The 22,374-nt window shown below is 36.0% G+C and overlaps 1 protein-coding gene and 1 pseudogene across 4 annotated transcripts in view; one reads left to right on the top strand and one right to left on the bottom strand.

The window, feature by feature from the left end:
- The window catches only part of MIS18BP1 (MIS18 binding protein 1), a gene marked incomplete at its 5' end in the record, with an annotated part of 45,267 nt that overhangs the window by 20,367 nt on the left and 2,526 nt on the right, over positions 1–22,374 (bottom strand). Inside the window, 10 exons of one of the 3 annotated variants that reach the window (XM_081047725.1) lie at positions 1,052–1,148; positions 1,638–1,789; positions 3,214–3,365; positions 4,783–4,870; positions 8,418–8,548; positions 10,226–10,299; positions 12,853–13,337; positions 13,635–13,733; positions 15,148–15,228; positions 17,546–18,089. In XM_081047725.1, coding sequence (XP_080903851.1) covers positions 1,052–1,148; positions 1,638–1,789; positions 3,214–3,365; positions 4,783–4,870; positions 8,418–8,548; positions 10,226–10,299; positions 12,853–13,337; positions 13,635–13,733; positions 15,148–15,228; positions 17,546–18,089 — 1,903 coding nt within the window. Of the gene's footprint in view, positions 1–1,051; positions 1,149–1,637; positions 1,790–3,213; positions 3,366–4,782; positions 4,871–8,417; positions 8,549–10,225; positions 10,300–12,852; positions 13,338–13,634; positions 13,734–15,147; positions 15,229–17,545; positions 18,181–22,374 lie in introns of those variants that run through there. The other 2 variants (XM_081047726.1, XM_081047727.1) reach the window with 2 other exon arrangements.
- On the top strand, positions 20,998–22,112 carry LOC308497355 (serpin B5-like; annotated as a pseudogene). Its single transcript has one exon. The product of its transcript is annotated as a serpin B5-like (transcript).

Raw genomic sequence — 22,374 nt, 5'->3', positions numbered from 1 at the left:
TTTGAAACTCAAGAAACCAGAAGCCAAACTAATTTCATTTCTAACTAAATCATCCAGTTGTAGTTATAAAAAGATACGAATTGAAATTATCACACTAATCATCATAGTGAAATACTGCAACAACCTATACATATTTTAAAGATGAATGACAAAAATAAAAGAATGATAGGTCACATTGAATGCTGAGCAGAAAATAAACCTCTAAATTATAATTTATGAAGAAATGGGTCATACTCAAAATTAATTAAGAAAATTTCTATAAGCCTTCTCAAGGGAATCATGTAGCTTCACATAAGAGAGAAGTGTTTTCTTCTAATTCCTTATATAAATATGATTCAAATATTCAATTGGCAATTTTAATATTTTGAACTTCTAATTTTGAGCAAAGCATTTTTACTCTGAATATTTTTATTCATTTCATTAAATAATTTGAATAAAGATTCAGCCTGTTCTGGATACTATGACCTAAGACTTATGAATTTGGTAGTCTAAGTAAATAGTATTGGTTTATTCTCTACTTTTTTACACAATTATAAATGTTCTCCACTTTCATTTCTTTCACTTATAAGAACTAAAACAAACAAAAAATGCCATTAAGCTAATACATTTAACTCTACATGAAATTATAAATTTGCTAATGCAGAGAGAAAAGGCTCTATAAATTCTGGTATCCAGAAGTGCAATGAAAGTGCTCTGGAAATCCACACTTGCATGAAACTAAATTATGGTATTAATTTCATAAAAGGATTAATACAGTCTTTAGAAATTCCTATAAGTATTTTTAAAATGATACATAATATTGTGATTTAAACAAAATTATTTAGTACCTAGATTAAAGGGGGCAAATCTATAAGTGAATCTGGTATTTAAAGTAATGAATTGTTTTATTACATAAATCATCTACTGTAAAAAAATAAAACCAAACATTTATAACCATTGAAATAGTTGGTCTATCATTTTAGACTTAGAAATTGACAAGATCACTCTTATTATATTAAAAAGTTTCAAACAGTAGTTTTCTACTTATTACAAAGCCAATAAAGATTATTACCTTGCTTCTGACTTTTAATTATCATTTTATTTGTTCTTTCACAATTTTTGAGTTTCTCTGAAGACAACTTTTTACATTCCTTTTTTCTCATCAATTCCTTCAAAACAAAAAGATAACTTTTTACTATAACAACTACTACCTAGAAACAGGACCTCAAGCATTTTCACAGTATGTATCAAGCATACAAATTTCCAGGTACTTACAGTTCTACAAATTTCATTAGTGGAGGGATTGAGAAACTCATTTTTGGAAGCATCATTTGGGTATCCACTATCTTACGTATTTCTTTTACTGATTTAATAGTGTCATTTTCCAAGTGCATATATATATACACACACACACATATATATATGTAGATACACACATATATACACTTTATTTTAGCCTTACTCTAAGAGCTAAATCTTTTATTATTGTCACCTGCACTTTTCCAATGAGACGCTGGGAAAATAAATATCAAGACATTTACCTACAGTGCCCACACTAATGAAAAGCTGACACAAACAGAACTCATGATTTCTGATTTGGTCCCGAACCTTTTTACTAGTATCACAACATTCCTCTACAGTGTACAGTAAAAGCTTACCTGATTAGAGAAATCATATCCTCCTCCATTTTGAATAGTATTATTTGTTTGGTCTTCTGGGAGCCTTAATGGTGGTTTATTTTGATGATTACTCTGGCAAATGTTTAATTCTGCAGCTCCTGGCAATCTACTGCTTTTACTGTTCTTTAGTTCTATGAGTACAAAGATGGAAATAGAATGACTTTTGATAAAATGAGGAGGAAGGGTTGAGAAGGAACTGAAGCAACAGTAGAGTGATTTTTAGCTAGCTCTGGGCAAGAAGTCACGGGCATCTTTAATTCATTCCTTTGTCTGTACTAGAAAGGATAAGCAAAGTTTCAAAGGTGATGGGAGGACTATGGAAGCGGGAAAGTGGGGTGGGGTGGGTTGGAGGAGTGACTTATATTCAGTGTGGTGCCATATTTTGGGCTGAAGCAATCCTGAAGTCTAAAGTCTGTAAAGCTCTTTGTTACAAGGTCTACGTAGAATTGGCAGAAATTTATACAACAGAATCTATTATTATCTAGAAAAGGCTGTAAGTTAATGTCCATATTTTTTTCCTCGTGGGGGGGTAGGATGTGAAGTAGATTATAGTTTAGGCAGAGTTGACAGTTTTGCCAGCTACCTTTGTAGCAATGGTCATTCAAAAAAACATGCCATTTCCTCCACGAAAGCAAACTGGTTTTGACTATTAATAGGAATGAAATTTAGTACAATATAGAGGTATCTTGAATACAGGTTTGAGATAGGCTGGCAGCCTAAATACTTCAGATCTAGTAAACTGAAAGAACTGTCATCTTTCACAGACATGTTTATTAGTGTTCTTGGTATTCTGATTCATTAAGAGGTAATATTTATAGTCATGGGGATATAGGGTATAGCATAAAGAATATAGTCAATAATACTGTAATAACTAGGTGTGGTGCCAGATGAGTACTAGATCTATCAGGGTGATAGATGGGAATGGGGTTGGGGGCAAGGTGAAAAAGGTGAAGGTATTAATAAATACAAATTGATAGTTAATACAGTATGGGGAATATAATCAACAATGTTGTAAAGATCATGTAAGGTGCCAGACGGGCACTGGACTTATCAGGGGGATCACGTCATAGACTGTGTAGATGCCTGACCACTGCACTGTACGCCTGAAGAGCTGAAGGAGAATACTATTGAATATCAATTATAACTACATATATAGGTATATATAGTCATGGGATGAGGAGTACTACATAGGGAAGATAGTCAATGGTATTGTAGCAGCTATGTAAGAATGTCAGAGGGATAGGAGCTTGGGGGTTGAGTTATCACTTTATGAGAGGTTTAAATGTCGATTACATTGCTTTGTACACCTGAAACTAATTAAAAAAAAGGAAAATCATTTAAAAAAAAGGCAATATTTAAGGAAGTAAGCTGAATGCTGACTATAAGCTATCTGCTTTGCAGTTTTTCTCCCTTAAGTAGTGTAAAAGCAGGAATTTTAGGACAGTATAAATAAACGAAGAACTCAATACCATATGCATTGTAAACAATTAAACAATGTGGAACTTATGTTAAGAATTTACCACTACACCAACAGAGAAGGAAATAGCAAACGTACCCAAACGATCACAATCAAGGTCATGAATGGTGCTGGCTCTTTGGAGGACATCTGTTTGGTTTTCTCCTGCATCATTTTTCATTGATTTTCGTGTGTCAGGGACAAATCTTGCCGTTTTCTGTTTTTGTCTGGCCTTTTTTTCCCCATAAGCCCTAAAAACACATAATACTTTTCCTCTAATGTTGGTTCTCAAAAAACAAACAAAAAACTAAACCCACAAATAAATGAAACTCTCCTATATCTAACCTCAAGCCTAAATGTAACCCTAACCCTACCTATAACATAGCAAACCTAACCATACGTAACTTTAATCCTAACACTGTTCCGAATTTTAAACCTACCCCTAAACCTAACTCTAATTCTAAACCTAACTCTAACCCTACCCCTAATTTTAAAACTTAACCTTATCCCTCCCTAACAAAAACCCTAACTCTAGCCATCACCCTAACCATAATATTAAATATTACACCTAACCTTAAAACTAACCTTAGCCCTAATTTTTAATCCTAACCGTAAACCAGACTAATCCTAACCCTAATCCTAAACTTAACTTTAACTTTTTAACCCTAACCCCATTCCTAATTCTAAATCTAACCCTAATTTTGATCTCAACCCAAACCCTGACCTAACTTTTAACAGTAACCCTAACCATAACCTTACACCTAAAAGGAAACTCCCTCAGCTATAACTTTCTGCCCCACAGCAAATATCACCTAATTTAATCTTACATTATTGAAGCCTTCGTGGCTTCTACGTCTTCTCTTGCAAAAAACTTAAATATAGTATCTTAAGTCAAAAGATTCAAATATAACCCCTTAAATGCTTCCTACTGTATGCTTTTATGTTTCCCACTTAAGCTGATATTGTAAGAAAATTACAAGACCAATCCTGTCAGTTGCTTATTTTTGTCAATAAAGTCTATTGAAACAAAGCCACATTCATTCTAGCACTGTCTGTGGTTGCTTTTCCTCTACAAACGTAGAGCTGATTAGTTATAATAGAGGCAGCATGCCCATAAAAATACTTAATTTCTGGCCCTTCACAGAAAAAATTGCCAACCCCCGTTGTATGTTATTACATGGTACTGAGATTAATTAACTTACACAACCATACCCCCTATGAGTTTCTTAAAGGCAATAATTAATCAATTGCTTCTTTGTTTTCCCAGTGCCAACACACTATGTACTAAGCAGCTCACACTCATTAACTCTTAAAGGAATGAATCAAAGAAAAAGGACCAAGAACGTCAGACACATATTTCAGCTACATGCCTCTTAAAGGGTAGATGATTGAGGATGTTTCCTTGAAATATGTCAAAGGTTTTATTTTTCTTTTAGATTTATCCCATATGACAGAAATTCTAGTAAAGTATTACTGCCTTTTGAAAGTCAAATATCAAAGAGAGCTTCAAAAATGGCATTTCCGTATAAAGAAATTAAAACCACTTTATATTTATTACATAAGTACTTACAATTGCTCATCAAATTGTATACCTAAAATGAGCAAACTTTATCAAATGTAAATTATGCCTTAATAAAGTTTTTTTTTGAAAGTTAAAAAGTACTTTACCTTAATTGTTCCAGAAAATTATCGATGTACTCTTTCCATTTTTCTGGAAAGCCAAACATAAACTTCCTTATGAGATAATTCGGATATCCTATTTAACAATAAAAAAAATTATCTAAAAGCCTAAAATTTTAAAAAGATGTCATTAATTCATTCGAAAAATAGCTACTTATTGTTTACTGTGTGCCAGGCAATGTCCCAGATACTGAAGATTCAGTAATTAACAAACAAAATTCCTTGCCTTCATTGAACTTGCCTTCTAGTATGAAACAGAAAGCAAACCAATAAGTAAAATATCTTGTTAGATGGTCATTGATGCTATGGACAAAATTATGCAGTTAAGGAGGAATAGGGATACCAATGTGTTCATGCTGGGGAAATGGCAGACAGGCAGCATTTTAAAAAAGCATAGTCAGAGATGTTCTCATTGAAATACCGTGCTTCCCTGAAAATAAGACCAAGCTGGAACATCAGCTCTAATGCGTCTTTTGGAGCAAAAATTAATATAAGATCCAGTATTATATTATATTACATTATACCCGGTATTATACTATAGTAAAAGACTGGGTCTTATATTAATTTTTGTTCCAAAAGACACATTAGAACTGATGGTCTGGCTAGGTCTTATTTTCCGGGAAACACGGTAGCATCATTTGAGTAAAGCCTCAAAGGACACGAGGGAGTGAGCCACGTGGCAACACAGGGTTAAAACACTGGAAGCAGAGAGAACAAAATGAAAGGTTATGAGGCAAAAGTGTGCCTGGCCCATTTGCAGAACACAGAAATCAGTGTGGCTGAAGTGGAGCGAGGAGAGGCTAGAACTAGGAAGCTACGCAGACAGCTGTCAGGGGGCAGTGGGGGAGCACGGAAGAGTATAAGGCCTTGGGGTCATTTCACAGACCTAGTCTTTTACTTTGGGTGGAGGGAAAGCTATGGAAAGATTGTAAGCAGAAGAACCACAGGATTTCATTTTAACAGGACTGTATTAGCTGCTATTTTGAGAAGCGTCTGTGGAAGTACAAAGAGAAAAAAATGAGACCAGTTAGGAGGTTACTGCAATGATTCAGACCAAAGAGGGAGGTCTGGCCCACAGTGGTCAGCAGAGGCCTAGGTTTTGGATATTTTATGGAGATAATGCCAATAGGAGATACTGACACACTAGATGTGCGTGTGAGACAAGATGAGGATTTAAGGATGTCTCCAAGGATTTTGGCTAGCCTCTGGAAACATAAAAGGCGAAGACTAGGCTAAGTAGATTTAAAGGAGATCAGGTTTTAGATATATAGTCAGGCACCACAGAATGATGATTCCAGTCAACGACAGACCGCATATACAAACGTGGTCCCATACGAAGGCAGTCTCATAAAATCATAATGAAGCTGAAAAATCTGTATTTACCTGTTATGACCTCATCGCATAATGCATTACTCACAGCTATTAATATGGAATAAGGATAGGAAGACTTTTGTACAGTTGTACAATGTGTTTGTGTTTTAAGCTAAGTTATTACAAAAGAAGTTAAAAAAATCACAAAGTTTATAATGTTAAAGTCACAATAAGCTAAGGTTAATTTATTATTTTAAAAAAATAATTTTTATACATTTAGTATAGCCCAAGTGCAGTGTCTATAAAGTCTACCGCAGTGTACAGTAATGTCCTAGACCTTCATATCCACTCACCACAGAGCAACTTCTAGTCCTATAAACTCCAGTCATGGTAAGTGCCCGATACAGGTGTACCATTTTTTATCTTTTATACCGTACTTTTACTGTACACTTTCTATATGTTTAGATACACAAATACCACTGTTACAACTCCTTACAGTAGAGTAACATGTTGTCCAGGTTTGTAGCCTAGGAGCAGTAGGCTCACCATATAGTCTAGGTGTGTAGTAGGTTGCACCATCTAGGTGTGTGTAAGTGCACTCTGTGATGTTCACATAACTAAATCACCTAACGATGCATTTCTCAGAACGGATCCCCGTCATTAAGTGATGCACGACAATATTCAGTCTGAGATACCTGTTGACATCCTAATGGAGATGTCAGTGGGCACATGGAAAAGGAGTTGAGTGGCTACGGGAGTATTGTGGCTTAGAGATATAAATTTGACATTTGTCACCATATAGGTAAGATTGAAAGCCCACAAGAAATCAGCACAGGACTTAGTGCAGAAAGAGCCCGAGTCTACTCCATCGCTTACAGGTAAAGAAGAAAAAGAAAAATGAGCAAAGAAACTAAGAAGGAATAGGAGTGAAGCAGCAAGAAAATTGGAATACAGCATTTCAGAGGCCAAGTAAAGATGGTGTTTCAAGAACGTAGGTATGATTAATTGTGTCATTATACTGGATTTAGCAATGTGGGGGACACTGGTGACTATGATAAGGGACGTTTCAGTGAAGAGCTGGGGATCAAAACATGATTAAGGAAAACTGAAGAAAAAAATGGGAAAAATTCAAGAGGAATTAGATAAAATAAATCTTCTGAGTTGTTTTGCACTGATTGAGAGCAACAGTGGTTGAAAGTGTGTGGTTAAAAGAGGGATTACTGTAGTGATATTTTTCCTTCTTCCGCCTCACAACCCCCCCTCTCTACCACACACTCCGGCTCAAGCTGTTGTTTCTGTCTAGTTGTGTAGGACACAGCTCCCTGGCCCATGGTGGTATTATGAGCCTTGCTCTCCCCTGGCTGAGGAAGTCAGTAGCCAATCCTGGGTCGGCTGCTCACGGCAGCCCAGCTCCAGGGAGAGCCGTGTTCACAATCTTAGCTGTAGAGGGCGCAGCTCACTGGCCCATGTGGGAATCGAACCCGCGACCTTGCATTAGGAGAAGGGCGCTCCAACCACCCAGGGCCACCGGGACGTCCTGCAGTGATATTTTTGAATAAAAGAGGTAAAATGGGAGCTAGAGTACAAATGGAGAGGCTGACATAGACAGACACATGGACAGTTCATCCATAATAAAAGCAGATGACTAGATATGGTGAAATAGAAGTTCTCTTCTGATTATTTCTATTGCTCAAGTGATCCCCTCTGTTCTCCCCACCCTATCCCCCGGAAGAGGAAGGGAGGAGGTATTAGAGATTTGCAAAAATATGAAATAGTCATCGTGGAGGGTAGAAGAGTGAATGGATGAGGGCAATGTGGCAGGATACCAACTAGCACTAAGGGACCACAACTTGTTGCTGGTCATCATAAACTTCAAGTGGACTGCTCAGATGTGTTTTCTTCAGTCACAATAGCTGTTATGCAAGGCAATAGCTGTTATGCAAGGCACAGGCAGAAAATTAGATTATACCAGGACTGGTGTTGTGCTGGGCAGGTTCAACATAGAAAGGAACCAAGGAGTTAAATCGTATTCTTATAAAGCAATTCCTCCCATATAAGGAACACTTCACTTGAATTAAAAAAAAATAAAATCACTGGCCTTATTTAAACAGTCAAGAAGCGTGACTAAATCAGAGAAAAATGATCAGCACATAATAGTTTCACATAATGTGGTCAATTCTGTTTTAATTCTTAGTTTTGACTGAGTCACAATTTTAAAACACCTAATTAGAAGTAAAAATGTATATTACTGTTAGAAATATAGTTAACTGCTTCACCTATCAAAATGACATCAATTAATAATGTGCCATTACCTGCTTCTTTCATGGAAATCTGGTCTATCATTCCTTTTAATACATAAATGTTGCCTGATAATGTCCTAAGTTTGTTGTGCTTAATCCGTTCTATAATTGCATTACTGTGCCAATATATGTTAGTGATGTCTCTAAAAGGGAAAAAAATTGCTTAGTTAAGGCCAAAATATTCACATTTTACCAGTAATCACAATGTACATAAATAAGTATATAAATTTATAATATAAATAAATTTGCATTCCAGCTATAGTAACAATATTATTAATCTAATTATAAGACATTTGAGGGCCAAACATTGCAGCAGAATTAAACTGTTTGGCTAAATGTGATCCTCAGAGTATATACCAAGAAACTGACCAAACCATACCCCTAAGTATAAAATACACCACTAGCAAGTGAGCAGGGAACTTCTGCAAATACCTGGGGCTGACAATGCTTGCAACTCCATCTTAACTGATACTAAACTTCCAAAGAATGATTCTTTGTCTCTCTTCTCAAGGCCCATGCTGTGTTAGCTGCCATGCAATTATATAGTTTGAATCCATCTAACCTTATGGTTTTTTTACCTTCACTATACAGCCAAACGATTTTTACCTTCCTCTTTGGAAAGCACCAAAAACAGGTTCCAGGGAAGAAACAAACTGCAATATCAAATCAATGACCCATAAGTCTACTCATATTTCCTTAGATAAAACTAAGAATATAAAATAGAATGAAATATGAATATGTATTAGATAAATGTTGAATATTCTCTAATTACTCAGATAACTAATAATAAATATACTAAATCTAAGCATAATTAAGAAATTCTGTTCTTTTAATTTGGTTAAATGGGATTAAATTCATATAGTGTACTTTAATACAATATTACTTCCCATTCTGTTCTTTTTTGCTTTATTAATTTTATTAAACATTTAAATAGCACTCTAAAAGTACTGTTCTCAAGTCTTAAAAATATATCTCATTTATTCCCCCAAATAACTCCAAAGACAGTAATATTATTATCAGCATTGTGCAGATGAAAAAACTGAGAACTGAAAAAGAATAAGTAGATTGCCCAAGTCACACAGTTGGTAAGCAGCGGCACTGGGACTGCCACCAAGGCAATCTACGCTGCCTCTTGGAAATTCAGGAAGTGCGGCACAAAGCAGGCAGAAATAGGGCGGGCAAGACAGATTTATACACTCAACCTCTAAACTTCCAGGTAAGCACCTTGAACAGTGATATCCTGTATTGTTTCTATTACAAGCTTTTATTACAATTGTTTCCTTTTTTACCACTAAGAAATCAATTTTGAAGAACAGGAAATGGTAGTAAGTAAGCCCACTTACCTGATGATGCTTTCGCTTTAGGGAGAACCAGAAAGTACCAATGATTACTTAATATATAGCTATATGGCAAAGTTTTAAGTAACTTTGATTCCTGTTCTGGATCAGTAATTTATATCTGGTTGTCCCAATTTAGATGTGAGAATCTGGACTGAAATGCATGTAGTACATATTAACTAGCAATATATAATTAAGCATATAATAATACCAGTCCATTTATTAGAACCTCTGGAAAAAAATAAAGCACTACGTATACAAATTTGAGCTGTCACTATTTTAAAAATAACGTAACAGGCAAAAACAAGAAAGCTGGTTACAATCACCACGTATAGTCATTTTACTTTTTTTTGCCTTTTGTAACCTTGTTATTAAGTCTTTGTTTTGCAGGAAGATGCTATTTTGCATGCATCTCCTTTTCAGTTCTTACACACAGGTATCTTATTATAAATTTGATTAAGAGTATTTAAATGTTATACTTACATCAATTTTCCTTCTACACATACAGCAGTGTTATTGTTGATGATTTTAATCATCCAGTCCTTTAGGTGGACTACCTAATCAAACAGAAAGTACGTATTTCCTGTATTACTTGTAGCATTAGCATTATAAAATCAATTTACATTAAATTAAAAGAAAATCCTCATATAAGTAATCCAAATGATTCCTTAGTGCTCATCTATATAAAAATCACATTCTATTTCAAGTAGCATAAGGTAAAAACTCATGAACAATGAAACAGAAAAGATGAACGGAGAGAGACTGAAGTTGTACTGCATAGTTTGTTCTGCATCCAGAATCAATTATACTTTAAATGTTCTTATTACCAATTCTCTGAATCACTAGGGGACAAAAATTACCTAAAATCCGAAGGCAGCCATTGAAACACCAAGTCTCACAAAAGACCCAATAATGGAGAAAAAAGAGTCAGTTGTGTAGTATACACGCCATCATCACTCTTATCCCTTAAAATTAACAGCATATTTTTCACAAAGTTGATTTGCAGTTGCATTCAATTTTCTATAAACTAAAAAGGTGATTGCTAGTTATCTATATTTAACAGCATTCTATTCCAACGCAAATATCTGTACAGCTCAGAAAATTCCTTATTTTAGGACAAGTAAAATCCTATCATAAAGGAAAATTTCTGTGAACATCTGTGCTAAGAAATTGTTTCTACTGCATGACAAATACTGAATTATTTCTGATGAGCTATATAGCCCAAAGTCATAAAATACCCAATATGACTTGCCATTTACTGTATATATAAAATTATAAAGATAAATTCTTCAGTGGTAGTTTTATGCTGAGTCAGGAAAAGATATTAAAATGGAAGGGTGCTCTTAGTTATTTCACTTCTCAATTATGTTCATTTAAAAAATTATAGTAGGACTTGGGAAGAGACAGTAAAATTCCTTTTTTTTCTACTTCCACATTTGTAACTACCTGAGATATAACAAAGTATTAGTCAGATGGTATTAAAAATAAAAGCTAATAACAAGTAGTGTTCTAAGCACCTTAGATGCATCGACTCATGTTATCCTTATAACACTAGGAGGTAGTTATTAATATCTTTGTTTTGTAGATAAACTGTGTTAAGGTCGTTATATAACTTGCCCATGTCACCCATAGCTAGTTAATGGCACAGATAGGTCACAAATATGGAATTCTGGCTCTAGAATCCTGTACCATACTGCTTATATAAAATGTTAAAATGTTAATTCATATTCATTCCACAAATACTTGTTGAGCTCTAGCTGACAGGCTGGGGAGTGGGGATTCAGCAAGAAACAATACAAAATGGCTGTCTCTTAGAGCAAACACTCTTTATGTGGGCAAAGTGGGGGTGGAAGAAAGTGGAGTGATGGTGGTGACATCCAAACAAATGGACAAATAAGTAATAAAATATCAGGGGGTCATCATTACTAGATAACTGGAGGTGTTTTTTAGACAGGATAGTTAGGGAAGGTCTTGGAACAGAGAACTGTATGAAGTGAGGGACTGGCACATGGAAATCTTGTAATATTCTTCCAGGCAGAGGGAACAAATGGAAAGGCCCTAAGTAGGAGGCATGGAGGACACAGTGGTTTGAAAGGAGTGAGCATGAGGGAATAAAATGAGGCGGGGTATCTCCAGGATTGAATTATGTAGAGTCCTGTACACTATGGTAAAGGCTTAGTGTTTTCTCTTGAGATGAGAAGTTACTGGAGGATTCTGAGCAGAGGAATGACATGATTTAATTTTTTAAGGAGCTGTAGGGTAGAAATTGGACTATATAAAGACTCTGGCTGCTGTGTGCCATCACCCTTTAAAAAATTAACAGACAAAACTTTAACAACTGGAAATTTTACATTGTATCTTTCCCCTTGAATGTTTTTCCATTCTTTCTTTAGAGAATTTATCCTAATGTAACAGCATAGTTTGAAGGTCTGAAGTCTTTTATTGATCACTATATTACTTTACAACAGAAAAAATACATCTTCAGATGCTATGTGCGTATGTAATTCTTTTTTTTCTTTTAATTGCTCTGTTATTGTACCCCAAGAATCAGGAAAAAAAAATTAAGAACAAGTATGAACTCAGTGTTCATCCCCAAAGGAAGCAAATTGTTGAAGGCTATATACAACTAGTATCGTGTTTCCCTGAAAATAAGACCTAGCCGGACAATCAGCTCTAATGCATCTTTTGGAGCAAAAATTAACATAAAACCCAGTATCATATCATATATCATATCATACATATCATACCATACCATACCATATATCATATCATATCATATCATATCATATCAAGAGCCGGTTTTATGTTATAGTAAAATAAGACCGGATCTTATATTAATTTTTGCTCCAAAAGAAGCATTAGAGCTGATGGTCTGGCTAGGTCTTATTTTCAGGGAAACACTGTAATAGAGCAAGGTAACACTTAACACCTGGGTCTTCTTGCTTTCAACCCACTGCTCTTTTCACTAGGCCATACTGCCTCTACACTAAATAATAAAACATAAAAATGAAGCTACTGTTTCACTTTTCATAAGAAGAGAGCATAAGAGCTCAAGCTCTTGAAAAATGGGGGTAAAAACAGAAATACATCTATCTTAAAGGTTTTCCTACCTTATTTTTTTTAACTCCATGTATAGTTGTTTGAAAGATACTTGAAGGAGGAGGCTTTGAAGTACATCTTTTTGATCTCCGAGGTATTGTTACATGAAAGCTTGGAGTTGCAAGCACAATTTTACATGTATCATTTATGGACCCTGGAAGATCAGCCTCTCTGGGCACTGTTTTCTCGTTTCCTTCCTTAATTTCCTGTTGTGAAGTCCTTTTTGTTGTCATCTCGCTATCAGACACCATTACTTGATCGCCATTTTTAGTAGGAACACAGTCAGTATTGAGAGTCTCAACAGTAGTACTTTGGGATTTTTCACAGGCTGAATCATTGCCTCCTAAAATAAACGTGTCCTTTTTGGACTTAGTGGTTGCAACTGTATTCTCCTTTGAATGAAGAATTTGTTGAGCCAACTGGGCCCTAGTTAATGCCCTGTTTGGGACTCCTGCAGGTAAAACATTTTCATGTTCCTGGTTCAAAATTGGAAGCTCTGCAAAAAATACAAAACCAAACAAAATTTATACAAGAATCATATGAAATTAAAAGAGAGAAATATTTATATTAAATATTAATATAAATTTATATTAAATGTTATATTAAAAGGAAGTCCGCATTAGGAATGCTCCACCCTTCCCTTTCCAATAGTCTTTCTCTGAGTGCCTCTGGCTTTTATGATTCAACCTTTATCCATAGTCAGTACTTACGGCCTGCCTATACAGGGAAAGTAATTACCCAGAACATTTAACCATACAGTCAAATAACAAACTAAAAAACAAAAGCACTTTACCATAAGTTAAATCGTGCAGAGGCGCTTTCTTTTCCTGTTGACACTGAACCTTTTGCTGGGCAGAGAGTAAAACACTATTTGATGATTCCAGAGGAACTTCTTGGATAGAGGTTGGGATTTTTTTTAAAGAAAGAGAAAGATGAGTTCTGTTAGTCACTGAGAAGGAAAAAAAATGCCTTTTTAAAATCTTGAAATAAAGACTTAGGTTCAGTAATGATCAGAAAAATATAGTATACTTTTCTAATACACGAGAGTTACCTAAGTTTTCCCCTTTATCATCTTCTTAGGCCTTCACTCCATTCTCTACACCTACATTATGCTGAGAAAGAATTTTGTAAAACTACACCATGTTATAATTTGCAGCTCTAGACAAAAGTATACTACTGGACTCAGAAGCCTAGAGATCTGGAATAAAAATCTGGTGCTGCCACAAATCAGGTATATATTAAGATTATATATGAAGTGCCTCCAGTCTTGAAAATTCTGATTTTTCTAGCTGCTGTAAATTTCTAAAATGTGAAAGGACAGTTGAAGAGCTATAACTTATATTTTAAAAATCAAAATGCTGAGACTCAACCATAATTTGCACCTTTCTGACATTTCTTTAGCAGGCTTTCAAAGGCACAAATCTGGTAGGTTATTAACTAGACAAGAACTACTAGTATTGCTTACATTTTGCTTCACATCCTAGATCATTACTTTTATCTCTTCAGTATAGAAATAACTTTCTTTCACACAAAAACGGGAAGGTAATAGACTTAAAATTTGTACCAGAGAAGGAAAACTGAATTATTTTATGTTAATTTCAAATATTATACTTGAAACAAATTGGTAGTGATTATGTTTTAATAAGTATGCTTTGTCCTTAGAAATCTTAATATAAAGATTATGGAAGCTGCAAAACTTATTCTCCGGGAGCATTTGAGGTCTTGCTCCCTGGCATATGTCATTAGGTTTGGCTGAAATAAACTCATAAAAATTAAAAAATATTTATTATAATGACGAGTCATAAAAGAATGAATTTATTTCTTTAACTCATTCTACTAGAAATGGCAGGGAAATGCAGTAAAGACAAAAGGTAATTTGATCAGCTATAACATGCTACATAACCTGGGTCATTTATTTGAGAGTCCAAGGCCCAGGCAGAGACTCTAAAAGATCCCTGAAATTACATACAAAATTTGTGTTTGTATATATGTGCATTTTTCTGGAGAAAAAGTCATCAGATTCTCAAAGCAGTTCTTTCTTTCTCTAATTCTATTTTACATATAAAATGTGCTTTCATGTGCATTATTTCATTGGCTTCTCCCTTTTCTCTCAGGCTGTGTGAGAAACATTATTTAGTGTACTCCCTCACCTCCATCCTAAACTCCCTTAGAAAACTGTTTTTTGTGTCAAAGTATATCATTGTTTTTGAAAGGCGACAATGCACCCACAATCTATTGTGTAGAAGTTAAGAGCATGCACTGTGTAATAGATACCTGTATTTAATTCTCAGCCCATCCCTTATTACCTGTGGAACACGGAGCAGACAAAACCTCTTCATAAGCCCCGTTTCCTACACTATTGAGTGAGCATCTATCGGTAGTATTTGCTGAAAAGATTAAATGAGATAACACGTAAAATATCTCTATTAATTATTGCAACTCACTAAAATCTCAATTTCAAGTATCTCAATTTCTGACCACTTTCTATCTTTCCAGATCATTCTCTTAAATTCACTGACTATCCCAATAAGACGTACACTACACTTCTTCACTTCATCTCCTTCAGTCCTCTTTTCCTTGTCTAACCAACTTAAATTTCATGGCCAACTGTGGTTACCACCTTGCATACACATCCCAGCTACCCTGTTATTCTCTCACTTCATCCTATTTGGCAAAATTACAATCCTAATCAAATCCAACCCCCTACCTATTCCCCACCAGCACCTATACAGGGAAATAGGGACAGAGGAAAATTCACAACCACACTTAAATTTTTAAATTCATGCCCACAAATCACAAGGTCAGTAACGTTGCCCAGGAAATCAGCCTTCAGCCCAGGCCATTTAACCTTCCACTCCTATGTTAGTCAAACCTCCACCTCCTCAAATTTCAATACCTGCTTCTCATTCTCTTAGCTGAGGACTTTACTTCCTATTTCAAATTATTTCTGAAGTCATATAACACTGCTTATATTCTTGTTTGAGTGATGATCTGTTTCGGTTCCTAGCTAAGGCCAAACCTCCATGTTTGAATTCTATTCCCTCTCAACTATTCAAGGGTATCAACTTCCAATCTCAGTTTTTCCTTCTCTACTTGCTCATTCCTAACAGCATACAAAAATGTAATTCCACCAATTACTAAACAAAGTAAAATATTTAAAAAACATACTTCCCATATTTCTCAGCTCCCCTCAAAAAGAGTTGTCTATATGCACCACTGTCAGTATCTGTCCTCACCTTCTCTCTTGAACCCTCTTGAACCACGTTCTTGAATCGTTCCACCAAAGCTGCCTTTATCAGTCACCAAGGACCTGCGTGTTGCTAGAACTAATGGTCAAATCTCACTCAGCCCTTCATCTCACCTGACCAATCAGCTGCATTAGACACAACTAGTGACTCTTTCCTCAAAGCATTTCGTTCTCTTGGCTTCCAAAATATCACTCCTGGTTTTTCTTCTTCTTCATTTTCTTCTAAGTGGCCTGCACTACTTTCTAGCCTTTATTCTAACTTCTAAATTTTGAGGTGCTCCAGGACTCATTCTTGAATGTTTTCTCTTTCTACATTTACTCCTTGATGATCTCATCTTATAGCTTTAAATACCATTTAGAGGCTAATGATTCCCAAATATAATTTTCTCACCTGGACTACTTCCCTAAATTCCAACTATTTTTTTCCAACAGCCTAATTCACATCTAGACTTCAATTTTTAAAAGACATATCAAAATTCACATGACAAAACTTAATAACTAAGCCCCCTGTCTTATTCCTCCTTCAGTCTGCTCCATTTCAGTTAAATCACTCCACCCTCCCAGTTGCTTGAGGAAAACAAAAAACAACAACAAAAACACACACATCTAAAACAAACAAACAAAAACCCCACCCTGGAGTCGTCTTTCATATCTAACATGCCACACCCCATATATGGGCTAATCTGATTGGCTCTTCCTCTAAAACATATCCAGAATCCAATCATTTCTGCGCGTTTCTGCGCGTCTTCACTGCAACCACCTGGCTAAAGCCAACACCATTTCTCACCTGGATTACTGCAGTAAATATTTCAAATTAACAGCCAGAGTGATATTTTAAAAATGTAAGGCAGACTTTGTTATTCCTCTGCTTAAAATCCTCCAATGGATCCTGATTTTGCTCACGGTAAAGGGCCAAACCCTTACCCAAAGGTCCTACATTATCTGACCCTCTCTCATTTATCTCCACCTCCCCAGCTCTGTTCACTCACTCCATGATACACTAATCTCATAGCGGGTCCTTGCATTTCTGAGGCATGCTTCTATTTCAGGGCATTTGTACCAGCTGTTATCTGTCTGGATCATCCTTCCCCACTGTCCAGGATACTTATCTGTGTCTATCACCCTCTTGAATTTTTTGGCTGAAATACCTTCTCTTTGAAGCACACCCTGACTACCTCACTGAAAATCACAACGTGCTCTACCTGCCCCCCTTATCCTTACTCTGCTTTTTCTTTCCATATCACTTCTCTTCTACTTTACCATAAAAACTACTTAACTACTGTACGTCTCTCACCGACTGAATGTGAGCTAGCTACATGAGAGCAGAGATTTTTGTTCATTTTGTTCACCACTGTATCTGGAGTACCTAAAACAGTACCGAACACAATAAACAACACATCACAACTTTTTAAACAACCTCATAATAAATATACATAAATAAACATAATAAAAATAACCTCTTAGTGAGCTGCTTTCTGATTGGAATGGTTGGTTGTTCTCCTTTTCTTCACAGAGGTAGGTATGCTGCAACACTCTTTCCTCAGCTCCCTTGGGAGTGAACATTTTGTTCCTTTCACTTTTCTGTGGTTCCAACACACTACCGTTTCTTGATGCTTGTTCTTGCTTGTTATGCAATACTTTTTCTTTCATTCTTTGAAATACTTTTCCTGGTGATTCATACTTTGCTTTATTTTTTAATAATCCATCCTTGGTGGGCTTTATAGCACTGATATCAAGAAGACTGTTAGAGATGGTAGCCTCTGTTAGCATGGTAGACTGAAATACATTTTTATTTTTAGAAATTGTTGTTTCTAGCAATCGATTCGCTTTATGGTTATTCAATTTTAAAAAGCAGTTCTGATATTTCACCAAATCTTTTACAGGAGTAAGTGTGCCTGAAGGAATGCTGTCAAAAAAGACTGCATGAATGGGCACATTTCCCCTTTGAGATGTCTCTGGGGACAAGAGAATTCCTGAATTTTTCAAAGGTGTTGTAATCATCTTGATAAACAAGTGCAACAAATTTCCTCTATCAGAAAATTCACGTAAACACAAAGTTCAGGACAGATCTTCAGCAAGGGCCCAGAGGAACCTGTAATTCAATGTAAAATCAACCTTTACCATCCTTTGGTGCAGAAACAGTTTATTATTTGCTTTCCATAATGACAAAAAGTTTAATTGGTTCATAACAACACCGGGTAACCTATAGCTCACAAGTCAGACTAAAATTTTACATTTTTGTTAAATCTCATTTTATTTTTATTTAACAGGAGCCATTTGGTCTTTGAACTTACTTCTCTACAAAAATACAGCATTCATTAAATCATCTACATAATAGCTCTAAGAACTGAATTTTGAATACCTGTTTTTGAAATTGACTTGAACCTTAAGTCCTGGGGGTTCCAACCTAATATTTGCATCAAAAATATTAAATGACATCTGCATATGGCAGTATATTAGGTTATACAAGATTAACTTTCCAAATATCGTTCTTCCCTTTAGGCAGTTAAATTTTAACGCAGCAGCTACCAAGATAAATCCTAATTAAGGCTGAAAAATCCATTCCATTTTTTAATTAATTAATCCCCAATCCTGATTTTGTTATGCTGCCGAACATTTTAATTGTAAGGTTTTTGTTGAAAAACCTTCTAAACAGAATTATATTCATTCGAACTTTAAAAAATTTAATGCTATTTAGAACTTTTCAAGGGAATCATGTACTTGAGCATACAATGTCTTAGAATTGTTTTAGCTTGTTTCTTATGTACAAATTTTATATCTGACACCCAGAAATTACAATTCTAGGTGATAAGCCATGCAGTTGCTTTCTATAATACTTGGTGAATAACTATATCAGCCCAAGGAGCTTGGCACTTACCAGTCTAGACCTATAGCATCTCTTACTGCTGAATGTATGACTATTCCAATAAGTCTTGACATCATGTAAACATAACAAGCCTATCACAGAAAATACTAATGCAGTGAGACCAAAGCCATCACGTACATTTACCTACAATAACCTTGGTGAGAAATAAATATGCAAGTTAAAAATTCATATACAAACTACTATTTTATCCAACAGTTTATAAGAGGGAAAAAAAAGGAAATATTTCTCACTAACGAGCTGACAAAGAAGATATCTTGGGAGCCTAGCCTGTGAAACAAAAACTATTGAATTCTTTCACAGAATGTTAATTCAGCAAGTATGTACTAACATGTACAATTATGTGGCAATGTGCTAGTGACAGAAGTCTTGTGCGGGGAGTTACAAAACTCACTAGCCAGGCACTTTCAACTCTCAAAAACAAAAATAAACAAACTGGGACAACTGCATGGGAAAATGGCAAAGTATGTGCAGGTTTACACAATCCCAATACTTCAGAATTTAATAAAATGCTCAACAGGAAGTATAAACTGCAAATTAACTAGCAGAACCGAAAATAAGGCCAACGTGTAGTAGACATACAGAACTATTTTCACTTAAAGGCTGATCGTTATGGTCACATTGAAAGGCTCCGGGAACCAGCACTTAACTCCTCTCTGACCTGTTGCCCAACCTTTTACCTCGCAATTCAAGCATGAGTAGAATGTAGAGGTGAGTAGTCAAGATTTCAAAGAGCATCAAATTCCACACCCCCTCAGGACTCCTCTTTGCTACTGTGTGACAAATAGCAACTCAATAGAAGCCAAAAGAGTTGCCAACAGTTCACTGTGGTTTCAGTGTGATTGATGGAACAAAGGATGTAGAGAGGGACAAACATCACCTAGGATTTTCTCTGACCGTGGAGGCTTTGCAGAATACACAGAGTAAAGACAAAACCCCACTGGGGGAAGGCCACTTTAGAAACACCTGAAGCCCCATTTTCTTCCTAGTTAAAAAAGCAAAACAAAGAAAAATTCTGTTGCTCCGACTCTGGTGAAACACAGACCTTAGACAATGGGCATTCAGTAATTAGCACTGCTTAATTTGAAGAAAGAACAGAATGTCCTGAAGGCCAAACATACTTAACAGAGGTCATAAACAAGAAATCTGAGGTCATGAACAAGAGATTGTTAGCTCCTTCTTGGACTGGAGATTAGAAGGTGAATTCTAAAATAGAATGCTTGTGCTTTCATTAACTGCTTAAAGCTTTTTGGAAAATCTAATAATTCATTCTGAAAACTGACAAATGCTGATGTACTAGGAAAAAAAATGTTACTTATCCAAAATAGACTCGGGCATGGGAAAACCATTACATGAACAGGCTAGCTATGAGCATTTATAGTAAATGTACATATAGAAGTAAGGCTAAACAACTGTTGTTGTCATGGATATGATACTGAATGTAACTTGCTCTTCTTCCCAAAAGACATGAAAAATTTGTCTAGGAATGTACTGTAGTAGTAACAGTACTACTACTACTAAGTATCATATGGAGTGGGTCAAAAATCTCAAAGCACACTAACCAACACGGAGCTGGAGTTGGGAAAAACTAGAGGAATTGTAAGTACATTTGAAAAAAATGTACATTTGAAAAAACGGTACATTTGAAAAAAAAAGAAAAAGAAAGAGCATATGACATACAAACGACCAAAATACATAACATTCAAAAAGACCAAACGAATCAATAAAAAAAAAGATCAATACAGAAAAGGGACAAAGGACATTAAAGGTAACAGAAAGAATACAAAGGCCAATAAATGAGTGAAATGACATTCCGTTTTACTAATAAATGAGTGAAATGACACTCCGTTTTACTAATAAATGAAGAGATGCAAATTAAAACAGTAAGACTTCTTATGCTTATCAGATTGGTAAAGATTCATTTCAAAATATAGGTGCGTATGCCCTTGATCAAGAAATCCCACTTCTAGAGGGAATGCTTTCCTTGTCCCTTTCGTTTTCCAGAGTATCTACAACCGTCCCACAATGGATGACCTGCAAATGGCAAATTCAGCTTTTGCAACTGACCTGTTCAAACAGCTATGTGAAAAGGAGCCAGCAGGCAATGTCCTTGTCTCTCCAATCTGTCTCTCTACCTCCCTGTCACTTGCTCAAGTAGGCACCAAAGGTGACACAGCAAACGAAAGGACAGGTCCTTTACTTTGAAAATGTCAAAGATGTGCCCTTTGGATTTCAAACAGTAATGTCGGATATAAATGAACTTAGTTCCTTCTACTTGCTGAAACTAATCAAAATGGTCTACACCGACAAATCTCTGAATCCTTCCAGAGTTCATCTGCTCTTCCAGGAGACCCTACACAAAGGAAATGGAAACAGCTGACTTCAAAGATAAACTGGAAGAAACGAAAAGGCCAGAACAATGCAAGTAAGGATCTCACAGAGGCCACTTTGAGAACAATTTATCTGACAACAGCATCAGTGACCAGACCAAAAATCCTTGTGGTACATATGCTGCCTATTTTGTTGGAAAGTGGATGAAGAAATTTCCTGAATCAGAAACCAAAGAATGCCCTTTCCAAGTCAACAAGACTGACACCAAGCCCGTGCAAATGATGAGTCTGGATGCCACGTTCTCCATGGGCAACATCGACGGTATCAACTATAAGGTCACAGAGCTCCCCTTCAAAACAAGCACCTCAGCATGCTCGCCCTGCTACCCAGCGATGTGGAGGGTTGAGTTCACGGGCCTGGAAAGGGTTGAAAAACACCTCAACTCAGAGATACCCTTGCAGTGGAACAATCCCAGCACTATGGCCAATGCCAAAGTCAAACTTTCCATTCCAAAATTTAAGGTGGAAAAGATGACTGATCCCAAGGCTAGTGTGGAAAACTTAGGGCTGAAAAATATCTTTAATGAGAATACATCTGATTTCTCTGGAGTATCAGAGACCAAGAGAGTGGCCCTCTCAAATGCTCTTCACTGTGCTCAGAAATAACAGAAGATGGTGAGGAGCCCAGAGCTGCCAGGATCACGAATCCTACAACACAAGGATGAATTCAATGCCGACCACCCATTTATTCACATCATCAGGCGCAACAAAACGTGAAACATTTTCTTTGGCCAGTTCTGTTCTCCTTAAGTGGCTGAGCCCAGGGGAAGTCCCTCCTGAATTCTCTGTGAACTCTGTATCCAGAGAATCACTTTCTAAATATGATAGATTGTTAACATTGCTGAATGAGGAACCAGCTGGTACTTGTCATATGTAACCCTCACACTAATAGGCCCATCTTTTTCAATCTTTTCTTTTGTTCCCTGTCCCCCACCCAATAAAAGACAATGCTTTGAATGAAATCACTCCAGAGGAGAAATATGTATTCATTATTTGTCATACTATCTAGGGT

This window comes from Rhinolophus hipposideros (assembly GCF_964194185.1).
Source record: "Rhinolophus hipposideros genome assembly, chromosome: 5".
Lineage (NCBI taxonomy): Eukaryota > Metazoa > Chordata > Mammalia > Chiroptera > Rhinolophidae > Rhinolophus > Rhinolophus hipposideros.
The sequence above is the reverse complement of the archived record's forward strand: the minus strand, read 5'-3'. Positions and strand labels throughout refer to the sequence as shown.